General features: G+C 41.8%; 1 protein-coding gene across 6 annotated transcripts in view; it reads right to left on the reverse strand.

Moving 5' to 3' along the window:
• The window catches only part of sfmbt2 (Scm like with four mbt domains 2), a 55,343-nt gene that overhangs the window by 20,357 nt on the left and 20,180 nt on the right, over positions 1–14,806 (reverse strand). For 5 of the 6 annotated variants that reach the window (XM_030440365.1, XM_030440362.1, XM_030440364.1 and 2 more), the window contains one exon: positions 10,638–10,658. The exons of the other annotated variant lie outside the window; for it this stretch is intronic. In XM_030440365.1, coding sequence (XP_030296225.1) covers positions 10,638–10,658 — 21 coding nt within the window. The remainder of the gene's footprint in view (positions 1–10,637; positions 10,659–14,806) is intronic. 6 annotated transcript variants of the gene reach the window in all.

The following is a 14,806-nucleotide window of genomic DNA, read 5'->3' on the forward strand; positions in this document are numbered from 1 at the left end:
AGAGGTTGTTTCTGTGAAGACGTGAGATCAGCGCTCAGAACAGACGCAGGGTTTCATTCACAATTCCAGATATCAGGCGACGCCACGAGCGGTAAATGGTGCCTGAATTCAGAATGACTGTCGGGGACGAGGTCACACTTCTGGAAAACAGACCACATATATGAAAGCCGCCCCCGACCCGCACGGAAAGACACAAGAGCGCACTGAAGCCTTAAAATAATGAGAATATTGGAGAAAATACTACCAGAATTTTAAGTTTAGTACATAGATGATAAACGGCAAAGATAAAAATGAAAAGGTATAAATGTTGGTGTACGTTTCATGTTAACCATGAAAGTGAAAGTGAGGTTTGACCTTCTGTCAGTGTGTCGTGATAACGTCAGAGGAGACTTCAGGGGAATTTTGGGACGTTACCAAACACAAACAGCCTCTTTAATGACCATGAAGATGAGTCAGCGCCTCTCCGAGGCCTCGGCAACACAAACTGAGCATTATCACCTTCATGACAAGGAGGATTTATGGCAGGACTGTTATTCTTATCTGGGTGTGAAAGGTGTCAAATCAAGATAAGGGAGAACACGTGTGTAGGACGAGCCTTAAAGGACAACCCGCCTCTGTACTGATGGAAAAACCGGGGGAAGTTTCACAAAAGTCCACAAAACATTTCTGGAGCTTCACAGCGAAACGGTGTTGCAGCGTTCTGCTGAACAGCTGAGGTAGATAAAAAAAAAAACCTCTTGAAAAGCTGAATTCTTCACTGTAGCGCGATGAAGGTGTCAGTATTTCGGACCTCTGGGCTTCCGTAGACTTTGCTCACACCTGAGCTGTATGGACCTGTTTCCGTTTTAAAACAAGTCCCCATCTACTTCAGCTGCAACGCTGTTTTGCTGTGAAGCTCCACAAATACTTTGTAGACTATGAAACGTCACCTGACTTTCCATCAGCGTGTTTTTCATTTTGGCTGAACTGCTCCTTTAAGCTTTAACAAGCGCTGCAGTAAATATCAAACCCGCTGCACTGACTGCACCACATCCATTAGATATTTTAGTCAAACTATTTTTAAAAGACAGTTTCACTAGTTCTGTATTTTTATCCCTCTGTTCATCTCAGTGCGTTGTCTTAGTTTGTGGGAAACAACGTCACGTCTCTATGACTATATCCAGGTGTAAACGTTGATGCAGCTCAGTAACTGTACATTTTTCAGGTCTTTGTCTGACGCACTTGACGGGAATCCAGATGAGTAAGAACTGAAATGCATTGTTGTGGTAAACAAGTCGCACATCTCTTAATAACTACCAGGCGCACTACCGCACTTGTGTAAAAACAGACTCTGGTAAAAAGCAGAATAACTGATTCAACTTCTTTACTTCCAGTAAAAGTAATAGATTACAGGCTCTGACATGTACTCAGAGTATCGGAAAATTTTTTTTCCTCTGAAGGACATTTGTGCTCAAAGCTAACTGAAGCTCACGTCATATTAATGTCATTCAAAGACTTTTAAAGTTAAAGGTAGAATCAGTAGGATTTGTCCTAGCTGTTCCTGAACGCACCACAAAGACAGTTGATTGTTGAGTCTCATTCCCAGGACGTCAAACAGACACATGTTGGGTTGGTAAAGCGTCCCGAGCAGCAACAAAGAGAGAAAATCAGAAACTCTCTGCGGATACGAGACACTAACACGACTTTTCTCCACCTTCCAGTCTCCCTCTCTGTCTGTTTACGGCTTCTTACGTCTTTTACGTCTTTGTTTCGTCTCGCTGCGTCTGCCGTACGCGTGATATTTCTTCATGACATCACATGCAAATCAAACTAAAGTAACAGGCCTGTTTTGAAAAGGTGAAGAGAAGAAAGTTCTTAAATTACCAAAAATTATACAATAGATTCTAACAAACTGTTGGTCTATAATATAAAAATAAGTACATTTTCTGTCTCCGTCTTAACAAATAATTTTTTGGAGGTGCACAAATTTTATTAACCGTGAAGTGAATTTCCACACTTTGTCCCGACACACACACCAGGTGGACCACAGCTCCGTCCTCAAGCTTTAAATCCGAGTTCCAGCAGATTCGCATGTGCACACGTGTTTTTTTTTCGGTCTGCTTCCTGTTTCCCACAGTGCAACGCTGTTGTATAATTCTTTAGTTTTGACTCCTGCTATCAGCCTCCTGTTTATCGCCTCACATAGCTCACATTCCAAGGAATACAAGGAAGATGCTGCACGGCCTTCAGCGTCCTGCGTGCCTTTCCTGTTAGTCACTTGGACCCAAAAAAAAAAAAAAAGCCTTCACAAACTCAGACACTTGTTGCAGTCACTGAAACGTTGCCAAATGAGTCACAGTTACAGAATGACTACAACATGCTGTGTGAGTTGACATCGCCTGCAGCAGCGATTAGCATCAAGTGAAAGTGAAAGCAAAATGTAGTCCAGATGCTGCTGATAGTGAAAATAGGTTTTTAGGATTGAGGTTGTTTAGCCACAGAAGTAAAAAAAAAAAAGAAAAAGAAATGTCCAGTCATTTTATTTGGTTTGAGGTAAAGAAGCTACTGAGCTGTTTTTACAGTCACTATCTTATTTCTGTTTTTTGGTATTTATAAGTTTTCATCTGTTTTTTTTTTTTTTTTTTATATGTAAAAGTCCAAGTTGGCAGAAGAATCCACGTTATAAAAACAGTTGAGAGAACTGGAGGCATTTGAAGCAATTCAGTTGGTTATTTCGTGAAAAGTATTTCTCAACACATCTCCTACTTTTCCACCTCAATTTTGTCTTGTTTGACTCGTAGCAACGCACTCACGCTTTTTTCATTTTGACATTTTAAGGGTACTTCAGCTGCTTTCACTCGTTACACTTCAACTACAAATGCAGCATTTTTACTTAAAAGCAACTACGAGGAACTTTTAAGAATTCATCAAACAGTCATGTGTTTTCCTCTTATTATAAATAACCTGTAACAGCAAACGAGACCATCAGCGAAACACTGCTATTTTTACATAGTTATTATTAACGCCTGTGCTCGGGTCTGAACACAAACATCATCACATATTATCTCATCACCATCCATCCTGCGGTCTCTCTGACACTCGCATCCAAAACACGCTAGCAAAGATCTTTGCATCAGCCAGGCGCTGCAAGAATCAACAAAAACTAAAAGTTTGTCGTAGTCGCACTTGAAAGCTACACGTGGGACGCAAAATTGAGTTTTTCCTTGGATGTTGTGTTCATCCAGTCGTGTCAAACACAAGAAGGTTAACTGGGGTGGGCTTTTAAAGCAGGGGGCTGCCGACACGGTTGCGTATAAATCACCTGCAGCCCAGACTGTCTGATACAGGTAACCTTTAACGTGTAAAGCAGTGTTTCCCACACATATACTTTACTCGGGCAGGCCTCAAGTATGTTTGTCGACCCATTTTTGCATAAAATGGGTCACCAAACATTGTCCACTGACTAGTGGAGAATCAGCCCTCGCTCTGCTGTCTGCTGTTAATCACTCATGCTCTGCAGACGGACGGGGAGTCGCTCTCTGGTGCGACATCCGTCCCGTAAACACACTGGTTGTGACGCGACCTTAACGCTGGCCTTCTTACGCCGCTGTTTTATAACTTGAAAGTGGACGGCAGATTTATGAGACTCACTGCTGCCAAAGAGAGTTAAAAATGCTGCTGTGAGAGAGAAATAACCAGTGTGTGTGCATTAAGGTGTGATGTCGGCAAACTCTCATAGCGTTTCTGTGGAAAGCCTGTGACATAAGTGTCAAATAAAGGCTGTTATTTCCCCTTTTCTATAATTCAAACTCTAATATAAACACGATATAGAAAGTGTAAAAGTGCATTTAGAAAGCTGTTTCTTCTCTCTCTCTCTCATTAGTCTTTTAAATCCCTTTTATAAATCAGAGATTCGATTAAAAATAACAGCGACAGCTCGCTCCACAGAGGCGGCTCAGGATTTTAAATAGGCGATTGACTTCTGAGACCAGATCAATAAATCCTCTGGTGGCTCCGGCCTCCAGAGGTCCCGCCTGAATCCCCTGAATCGAACCGACAACTGTGGCGAATGTTAACAGTGAACGGCGGAGCGGCGAGCGTCTCTGAGCGTGTTTAATAATGGTGTTTTTTCCTGTGAGACTATTTTATTTCCTCGCTGCTGCTGCTGCTGCTGCTGCTGCTGCTGCTGGACTCTGTGAGCTCACACACACTCCTGTGTTGATCTCGCGTGTGCAGAAATAGATAAACTATTTTTACAGATCCTGCCGAGATTAGTCATGAAGCCATTTAGAGCTCAGCCGGACGGTCGGAGGAGAAGCTGCAAACTTAAACCTCTCCACTCTCCCCCTCCTCCTCCCTCCCTCCCTCCTCCTCCCTCCCTCCCTCCTGCTTGCACTTTCATACAAATAATGATCTATTTTTCTTCATTTCCATCCCGAAGGCGGCAGACACGTAGAGGTGAACGCCTGACTTTCACATAACAATAAGTGCATAATTAACCTTGAGGGAGGAGATCCTCTTCCTCCATACCGCCACACTATCAGAGCTCACCCTCCCTCCCTCCTCCCCCTCTCTCCCTCCCTCCCTCCCTCCTCCTCCTCCCACAGGCCCGGGCTGCACCAAAGCTGGTTAAAGTCTGCAGGCAGTAAATAAACGCAAAACAAATCAGAATTTACATGCATACAACTCCGGATTTTGCATACTCTGCCGCGGCTCCTCTATCCACTCTCTCTCCGTGCACTTTAAAAGGCTTTTCTTTAGCTAATCAATGTGATAATTAAAGAAGAAAAATCGTCTCGGTGTTTTTAGCCGCGATCGCTGCAGCAGCAGCAGCAGCAGCGCAACAGATTCTAATCAGAGGTAATGGGAGCAAATTACGCCTGATTCCCCCTCTCTCTCTCTCTCTCTCCGTCTCATCCAGTCATTATGCGCTGGCGTGGAGATGAACAGCCTCCCCGAACGCACCGAGGTGGAACGCCAAGTCAATTCGAACAATTACCTACTTCCACTTTAGAGCTGACGGGCCTCTCCAAACAGGCCGCGAGCTTAATGACCGCAGCGGTATGTAAAATGTCACACAGACGTTTTGGACTGGCGCGTACACGGGCAGTTTTCAGACGGCGTGTTGTTAACATTTTTATAGCCGCCGCCCCCCCCCCCCTCGTTCACGACAGGGCAGAGGGGATATCAGAGCAATTTGTGTAAATATGAATTACCTGAAGAGGCCCGCAGGACCGGAGCACGCATACACAGAAAATGTGTGTGTCGCCGTTCATGAATAAATCTACTAAAATAAAAAAACAATAAAACGAAGCCTGGTTATTCATTGCACAAAAGGAAAACACACACACACACACACACACACACTCTGATACGCTGTGTACAAACACACTCGCATCGTGAGGTTATGCAAATCTGGAGGCTGCAGCAGCAGGGAGGGGTCGGTGAAATATGAACCGACTCTGCAGCCGTCTGCCTCTCCGTCTGACCGCCTCCGTTTAGCTTTGCCTTGTGAAATTCGTCTGAGTGAGACAGAAGTTCATCCTAACTGGACTTTTTTTTTGGCTTATCATCTTGTGACAAAACCCACTCCAACCCGTCAAACACATCCAAGAACTCAAGAGCAGCAGCAGACTGAATGTGTGCTGGTGTTAAATGATTGCCTGCCGGGGCTAAAGTGTAACTCCAGGTTTGCTCCTCGCTCAGTTTTCACACCTCTCCCCCCGCGGTGTGGTGTCACACAGTGTCACTATGCAACTTAAACAAAAAGGACTCCTGTGTTGTAGCTCTTAAGGTTGTAAAAAAAAGCAAAGTACTAATACTTACGACCACGTTAAAACGTTTTACGATCTCCATTAATGTGACGTTCAGCAGCGTCTCATGTAGCCATAAATACAGCCTACATCATCAATCAGATTTTCTGGTTCCCTATATGTTTCTGATGCTGCTGCAGCGACGACCACATGAAGCGATGCTCCGGTTTCATGGCAACGAGTGCAAGACAATAGTCTCTCTTTCAGTGGCGAGACAAAGGCAAAACCTCTCCATCGTCTCTGTGTCCGTGACAGATGTAAACACTGCAGAGCTGAGGCGATTAGCTGATTCAAATATTACTTTCTCGCAGTTTTTCCCCATTTTTTGAGGATTTACTGCCCGTCTTTCTTTTATGAAAGACATACAACCGTAAAAATGGCTCCGTAAAGCTTGTCTGGAGTAATCCAAGTCTCCTGAAGTCCCAAGATCCCCCCCCCCAAATTGGAAAAAGACGTTATTTATACAATTTTTTTTTTAAGGCAGTGCATCCCGCTCGAAAGTTGGAGCCGAAGCTCGACCACACGTTGAGGTTGAGACTTTAATCACACACGACTGCGAAGTTATTTTATGTTATTTTAAATGTTTTGCGGACGACTAAACTTCACCTGACTTTCCGTCAGCATGATGCTGAGCAGAAGTTTCATTTTTGGGTGAAATTTTCCATTAATTGATACGGAAATAATAATTAGTTGGACCTTTAAACACACAATAAGTGGTGTATAATTAAACAGAAACACTGCCTGATATAAATAATGTACGTATAACGTTGGGGTTGTTCAATAAGGTGAAATCCAACACTCGACTCATTTACTATGCCTCGGATATCCATGCAGAATCCAGAGTTCAGAGGTCACACCCACACTGAAGCAGCCCCCTTCCTTTTCTCCCTCCACAATACATGCCAAAATCTTAAAACACCACACACACACACACACACACACACACACACACACACACACAGCAGAAGACAGGTCTATCTCCGAGCATCATCTCCAGCCAGCTCTGGCAGGAAGCAGTGTGGTGAATTCATTATGCAAATGCTCTCTCTCTCTCTGTCGGGATCAGCTACCGTACCACATGACCAAACTTGTGATGTCGCTTTAAAAGGCTCTTTACATGAATGAAAGGATGAATGTGTCCCGCACACACACACACACACACACAGAAACGTACATGAGAGACTCTCGACTGTGTCTGAACAAGCTCCCCTCTCCGGGCCCGACCCGAGGCGTCATATACGCTCTAAAAGAGACCATAAATATGTATAGTATGTTGAATTTCGTCTTCCCTGTATGGATCTGTATCACCTCTGTGTCACCTGCCAGAGGGGGAAAAAAGATTTGCTTTTTGTACGGCAATTTCCAGTTAAAAATCTATATAATCTTTACGTTAAATGCACAAGAACAGGTTCATTATTTTCATCTTAAACTCTCACGTGTCGTTTCAGTCAATTAAAAGTAATTTGCAGCTTATAGATCAACTGCGGGTGCGGCGTGCAGTCATTACAGGTGATGTGGAAAACTCAACAAGGTTCAGCCTGTTAAACCGTCTCTCAAACGACATTTTAATTTTCCCTAAAATACCCCCAAATTACGCAACAGAAGTGCTCACAGCGCTGCAGACTCACTGCGGGCGGAGTCGCTGATTAATCTGGCGGCTGATTTGATGAGCGGCACAAAAGCTTTGCTGAACGCATCAGTTAGCAGAGGAGCATCTGAGAGGGAGACGGTGTGTGTGTGTGTGTGTGTGTGTGTGTGTGGGTTTCATGAGTGAGTAAGCAAGTCTGACGAGGGATTTCGGTGTGTTTTGTTATACTGAAACACTTGTCTAAATTAAATCAATTTCTGCGATCAGGGAGGGGATACAAAGTGTTCAGACTGCGAGCCTCGTCAGGGAGTTTTTTTTTTAGAAAATCACCGCGCTTCTACTTTATGCAGAGCGGCGTCAAATGGCAGCCAATCAGAAGCCTGTTTGGTAGCCAGTCATAGTGAAACTGTGTGAAGCTCTCGATCTCATGGTGGGAAAAATCACAGTCTGTTCTCAAGGCTCAGTTTCATGTAAAAACCTTTTCCCGTATTTCTGTTATGTGGTGCCAAACAGTCGCCGGTTCCAGCTCCTCAGATCCAACTGCTGTTCCTAAGTTAAGTGGAGTGGTCTTCAAATGTTTCTCTTTCGGGAACACACAGTATCTTCCCAGAAATAGAGTCCTCATCGCTCTTCAAAATCATGCTTTAATGGGGAATATTCCTTCAGCACACAGTTTAATCTATATTATCTTGACAGCACTAAACATAACAGGATCTTTTTTTGTAATATGGACGAATCGTCCCTTTAAATAATGACACTGCACCATTGGATTTAACATCTCTCTACTGCCAAATAAGGGCATTACGGGCATATTCTCATGGTTATCTCTTTAGCTTGAGATATCTAAAAACAGACAAGAAGTCCCTTAAAAAACAAAGAAAAGGTTTGAACATCTACGATTCAATGACAGCTGGACAAACTTCATCAGCAGAGGAAGATGATGACATTTGAGAGACACTTTTTAGCTGTTTGTACACCCAACCAGTTTTAATATATTTATATATTTAATGATGGGGGAGTCATTCCCCTTGTTAGCAAAATGACCAAAATGCATCCTCCTTGCTAACCGCCATCCCTCTACATGCCCCTAAGATCACTTATAGGGCGGCTGCTGTCCAGATCCGGACCTAGACGCCATCCTGTCCAGACCCAGAACTATAATCTCAATAATATTGAGAATTATTACAGTTTGACAGAGCCTTTCTGTTGTAACAAGTGCAGCCTTCTCTAAGGCAGTGGCACCCCAGAAAACTCACAGATCAGTTGCATGGGCTGCAAATCAGTCACTTGACACCATTCAGCCAACAAAGCGTTGTGATTTAAGTCAAAGAGATGAGTCTAAACAGAGCTCTAACCAAGAATGGGAGTCAAATCACCTACTCATTATGTAGATTTTACAGGATTTTCAGTCAAATCACGAGCCAGAGAAAGCCGACATGCTCCCATCCCTAACCATACCCGCCCACTCACTCAGGAAAAAAGAAATATGGAGTACAGAGTTAGAAAGCAGTACTGCATACGGAAGCTCGACGCTGCAATTTAATTATTTTGTTATCTCGAGAAAACAAAGGTCGTTTCCTCTTATTACTTATAATGTTTACTGGAGGCCAGGAGTGCCATGCCAACTTGCATTGATGGCGCAGCAACTGTAGCAGCTAATTTAGGCCAAATAGAAAAGTCAGATCAAGGGTTGCCCGTGACTGATCAATGCTTCAGACTGTACGTAATTTAAGTTCTAACACAGGAAGAAACTGCATCGTGTTTTTTCCATTACAAGATAAGAGTTAAGAATCTGAGAGTTATGAATTTCACCAGAAGTCAGGATGTGATGTTGAGTGCTTGAAACAAGGTGCGTAATTAGATCTCATGTTAATTAATGATCTGTGTTCTTCCACACATCCCAAAGGACACACAAAGTTCAGGTTCATACGGGAAAATTGTTTGGAGTAACGCAGCCGATCTCCTGATAAATCCCGAGCTCCATCAGAGCCGTCAAAAAAAAAACGTATATTCCAAAAGCTAAAAGTTTATTTCTGTTACCTGTGGAGAGTTTCCGCTGTCCTGTCAAGTTTATAAATGCAGCTTTTAGTTTAATATTTGCCACAGTGACATTACTGCATGCATCAAAACATTTAAAATAGTGTGAGCAGCTTCTCTAATCATTTAAATATATGGTTGAAGAAAAACACTCTGTATCAAAGGGGTTAAATTTGCTTTTGTGCAGGATCCTACCTTCATAAAACTGTAAAAAATTGTTTCTACGTGCCTCCCCTGTTGATTTTGAGTGGTTATCGTCAAAGGTGAATAAATGAAATATTAAACTAAACTGATAATTGGTCAAATATTACAAATTCTCAGCCTCACCAGTCGCCAATGATTTATGAATACTTGTTCTTGAGGCCCACATATGATCACTTCCCCCCGATAATGATGATTTTAAGCCTCTGGGACGACAGTTAAGTACAATTTTCCCATCAGGCAACGCTGGTTAATAATGTCCAAGTAACCCTAAATGAAGTTTTCCTCACTCAGAATATGTTTTATACCTTTCCACTGATTACACAGGCTCATTATCAGAGACGGTTTACATGTATTACAACGGGCGGACTGGATAAAACATGAGCAGTTAAATGTGTGTGTGTGTGTGAGTTTGGTGACACACACTGATTTTTATCTGCCAACGGCACATTTCACACACAGCAGTTGTTCAACTTCCGACCTTTCCTCACTCGGCTAATGGACGGGTGACTGTTTTTTTTTTCTTTTTTTTTCAGCTAACAGTTTGTTTGTTGCGCGCGAGAGGACGCCTGTTTATCAAAGCGTCACATTTTCTAACTGAGCTGCTGCGTTCTGCACTAGTTATCATACGAGCACAGCTGGGCACAAACAGCAGCGTGCGTGTGTGTGTGTGCGTGTGTGTGCGTGTGTGTGTGTGTGGGTGTGTGTGTGTGTGTGCGTGTGTGTGCGTGTGTGTGTGTGTGTGGGTGTGTGTGTGTGTGTTTGTTATCACTCTAAGACACACTCACTCAGCTAGAAGGGAGTCACATGCAAGAGGAGGCAAGGCAAGAGCTGTGAGGTCACTTCCTGGAGTTAGAGAGGTGAAAGGAGAAGGAAGAGGAGGAGGAGGAGGAGGAGGAGGAGGAGGAAGCAGCAGAGTGTACATGCAGCTCTGAGGGCTAACGCTGACACAGTGCTGAGTTCATGTTAGCCGCTAGTGAGCAGGTGAGTTAGTCAGAGGCACCGTTAGAGCTGCTTACCTTTTCTTAGGTAAATGTTATCTGAGAGACAAAAAACAAACAAAAAAGGGAAACAAATAAAACAGGTAACTGTGACACAGATATACACACTCTCTGTCTTTACTCTAATATTCCAGCTTACCAAGCAGCGCGCACACACACGCGCACGCACACACGCACGCACACACACACACACACACACACAGGAAAAATGTGTACAATATGATGCAAAGCCTTGAAATGAAGTTTTGAGGTGGATCAGATTCACAAATTGACAGTATCCTGGCAGAATCCTCAGTGGGGAATATAGATCTGCCTCCGTGACATGATTTAAGCTTCAGTTTGCATCATTAGAACACGCAGACACGTCAGCTGTCCATCATTATTTAAAGGAAAAAGGCAAAAAAAAAGTGAAATATGAGCCTTCGGGAGGAGACAGAAGACCTCTGAGTCTGGCCGTTTTTGAATACTTTTGATTTCAAATACAACATTAAATTACCAATACCAATTTTGGTATATTTTGTTTCAACTGTATTAACTGACAGTTACTTTTTTTAACTATGATTTGCTGTATCAACATATCGGATTAAAAAAAAACAATGCCCTAGTCCTGTCTTTCATACTTTTACATCCATAAATATGTCTTTTTAAAATAAACTGTATAAAATTATACAATTGTTTGGTAACACTTGATTGTACAGGTCCATACACATAATGGTAAGTAGTTGGTAAATACCAAGCAACACATCTTAAATGTTTTCCCCCAATTACCACATAATCATTACCCCAACATTACTTATTTGTACGGTGGCCCTGAGAATCAAAAGACAAGATTTCAAGATGTGAAATGGTGTTTTGTTTAGTAAATTGCATTCCCGTAATATGTTGTGTTTTGTGTATTGTTGTCATGTTTTCTGACATGATTTACACTTCAGTTTGCATCATTAGAACACGCAGACACGTCAGCTGTCCATCATTATTTAAAGGAAAAAGGCAAAAATTTGAAATATGAGCCTTCGGGAGGAGACAGAAGACCTCTGAGTCTGGCCGTTTTTGAATACTTTTGATTTCATATACAATATTAAATTACCAATTTTGGTACAGTATATTTTGTTTCAACTGTATGAACTGACAGTTACTTTTTTTTAACTATGATTTGCTGTATCAACATATCGGATTTGAAAAACGATGCCCTCGTCCTGTCTTTCATACTTTTACACCCATAAATATGTCTTTTTAAAATAAACTGTATAAAATAATATAACTGTTTGGTAACACTTGATTGTACAGGTCCATACATGTAATGGTAAGTAGTTGATAAATACCAAGAAACACATCTTAAATGTTTTCCCCCAATTACCACATAATCATTACCCCAACATTACTTATTTGTACGGTGGCCCTGAGAATCAAAAGACAATATTTCAAGATGTGAAATGGTGTTTTCTTTAGTGAATTGCATTCCCGTAATATGTTGTGTTTTGTGTATTGTTGTCATGTTTTCTGACATGATTTACCCTTCAGTTTGCATCATTAGAACACGCAGACACGTCAGCTGTCCATCCTTATTTAAAGGAAAAAGGCAAAAAAAAATTGAAATATGAGCCTTCGGGAGGAGATAGAAGACATCTGAGTCTGGCCGTTTTTGAATTCTTTTGATTTCATATACAATATTAAATTACCAATACCAATTTTGGTATATTTTGTTTCAACTGTATTAACTGACAGTTACTTTTTTTAACTATGATTTGCTGTATCAACATATGGGATTTAAAAAAAACAATGCCCTCGTCCTGTCTTTCATACTTTTACACCCATAAATATGTCTTTTTAAAATAAACTGTATAAAAATTATACAATTGTTTGGTAACACTTGATTGTACAGGTCCATACACGTAATGGTAAGTAGTTGGTAAATACCAAGAAACACATCTTAAATGTTTTCCCCCATTTACCACATAATCATTACCCCATACATTACTTATTTGTACGGTGGCCCTGAGAATCAAAAGACAATATTTCAAGATGTGAAATGGTGTTTTGTTTAGTGAATTGCATTCTCTTAACGTTGTTGTGTTTTGTGTATTTTTGTCATGTTTTCTGACATGATTTACCCTTCAGTTTGCATCATTAGAACACGCAGACACGTCAGCTGTCCATCATTATTTAAAGGAAAAAGGCAAAAAAAAAAATGAAATATGAGCCTTCGGGAGGAGATAGAGGACCTCTGAGTCTGGCCGTTTTTGAATTCTTTTGATTTCATATACAATATTAAATTACCAATTTTGGTATATTTTGTTTCAACTGTATGAACTGACAGTTTTTTTAACTATGATTTGCTGTATCAACATATCAGATTTGAAAAACGATGCCCTCGTCCTGTCTTTTATACTTTTACACCCATAAATATGTCTTTTTTAAATAAACTGTATAAAATCATATAACTGTTTGCTAACACTTGATTGTACAGGTCCATACACGTAATGGTAAGTAGTTGGTAAATACCAAGCAATATATTTTAAATGTTTTCCCCATTTACCACATAATCATTACCCCAACATTACTTATTTGTACGGTGGCCCTGAGAATCAAAAGACAATATTTCAAGATGTGAAATGGTGTTTTGTTTAGTGAATTGCATTCCTGTAATATGTTGTGTTTTGTGTATTGTTGTCATGTTTCCTGAGATGTTGATTCATGTTGTGTTTGGTGAACTGTCTTTGTGTTTTCCAAAATGTTATTGTGTTTCGTCCCTCCTGGCTACCGTATTTATTCATATCCTGCCATTTTCCAAAGAGCAGTTAAAACATCGTTGGTGATGTCATTTAAAACATTTCCAGGAGGCTTCCGACTGGTCTCTGCTGAACTTCTGCTAATCATGATATTCCAACTAGTTTCTGTCTCACTTCCCCCTCAGCGGGCCACAAAACTGAAGTACGTTGCTGCAGCTTAATTTCCAGCTAATTTCTTAGTTAAAACATAAAGAAAAAGTCGCCGACACCTGATTTCAGTTCAGTGGTCTGCTGAGAGGAAGCTGAGCAGGCCTGATTAGCAGATGTTACTCAGAAACTGATTGAAATTAATTAAGGGGTAATTTTGAAGACATTTCAAATACGTTGCTCGGTAATCACCACCAATTTTCCCAACCTGTAAAATGAGGTGTTACCCTCCTGTTTTTAGTTGCTATGCACCAAATTCTTCCATCTTGACCTGAAATGACTGTCCGATAAACTGATTATAGAAGCAACAGAAACTTAATTGGCAACTTCTTCTATGTTCGCTTCATCGATTAAGTCATTTTGGACAAAATGTGTTTAGATTCGGCTGGTTGCAGCTTCGTCTGTGGCTGTAAATTGGTTTTGGACTGTTGGTCGGACAAAGCGAGCAGTGCGACCGGTCAGATACAGTAGATAATTTTTAAAAGAATCATGCCATGGTTGTTGACAGAAGAAAAGGCTACTCCGCTGCAGGACCCAAAGCAAATTCAATCTATTGTTTGCCTGATAGATAACCTACCGAGAAAAGCAGCATGTGAATACGGACAGTTTATGAACCGCCCGCTGCTACAAAACACAAAAGGGGAAGTCGATGAAAAGAGCGGAGCTGAGTGAAAAGGACACATGGAGCCGGTGCGAGGGCGAGGACTCCCGAGTCGGGTGGAAAAGGTATCCAGGTCGTCTCCACAACAACGGGAGACACGTGCGATCCATCAGCGTGGAAGTGTCGAGGAAAATAAATGGATCTGAACAAGGCCGGGGAGGGTGAGTCATCTATCTGCGGGCGAGAGGAGCCGCTGCAGGTGGAAGCGTCTCTAACGTAAAGGCTTCGAGACAGAAGGAGAACGCTGGAGAAGTTGAAGAGGATGCTTTATCTGAAAGGTGTAAAAAAGGAGAAAAAAAAAAGATGCTCGTACAGAGACGGCGAGGAAGCGACAAAGAAAGAGAGGCGACCGGTTTTCTCTTTAACCTGCCTGACTGTGAATGCATGTGATGGCGGGGGTGTGATGTGTCAGGGTGATGATGGCAGTTGAGCCGCGTCGACAATCAAAACCTGTCTTTCCGCTCAGCCTCTTTGCAGCATTCTTTGAAAGGTAAAGATGGGAGGTGTTCACATAGTCTATGTGTTTGTGTTTGTGTGTGTGTGTGTGTGTGCATGCATGTGCATGAAGGTCATACTGACACTTCAGTTCA

This window comes from Sparus aurata, chromosome 14 (genome assembly GCF_900880675.1).
Source record: "Sparus aurata chromosome 14, fSpaAur1.1, whole genome shotgun sequence".
NCBI lineage: Eukaryota > Metazoa > Chordata > Actinopteri > Spariformes > Sparidae > Sparus > Sparus aurata.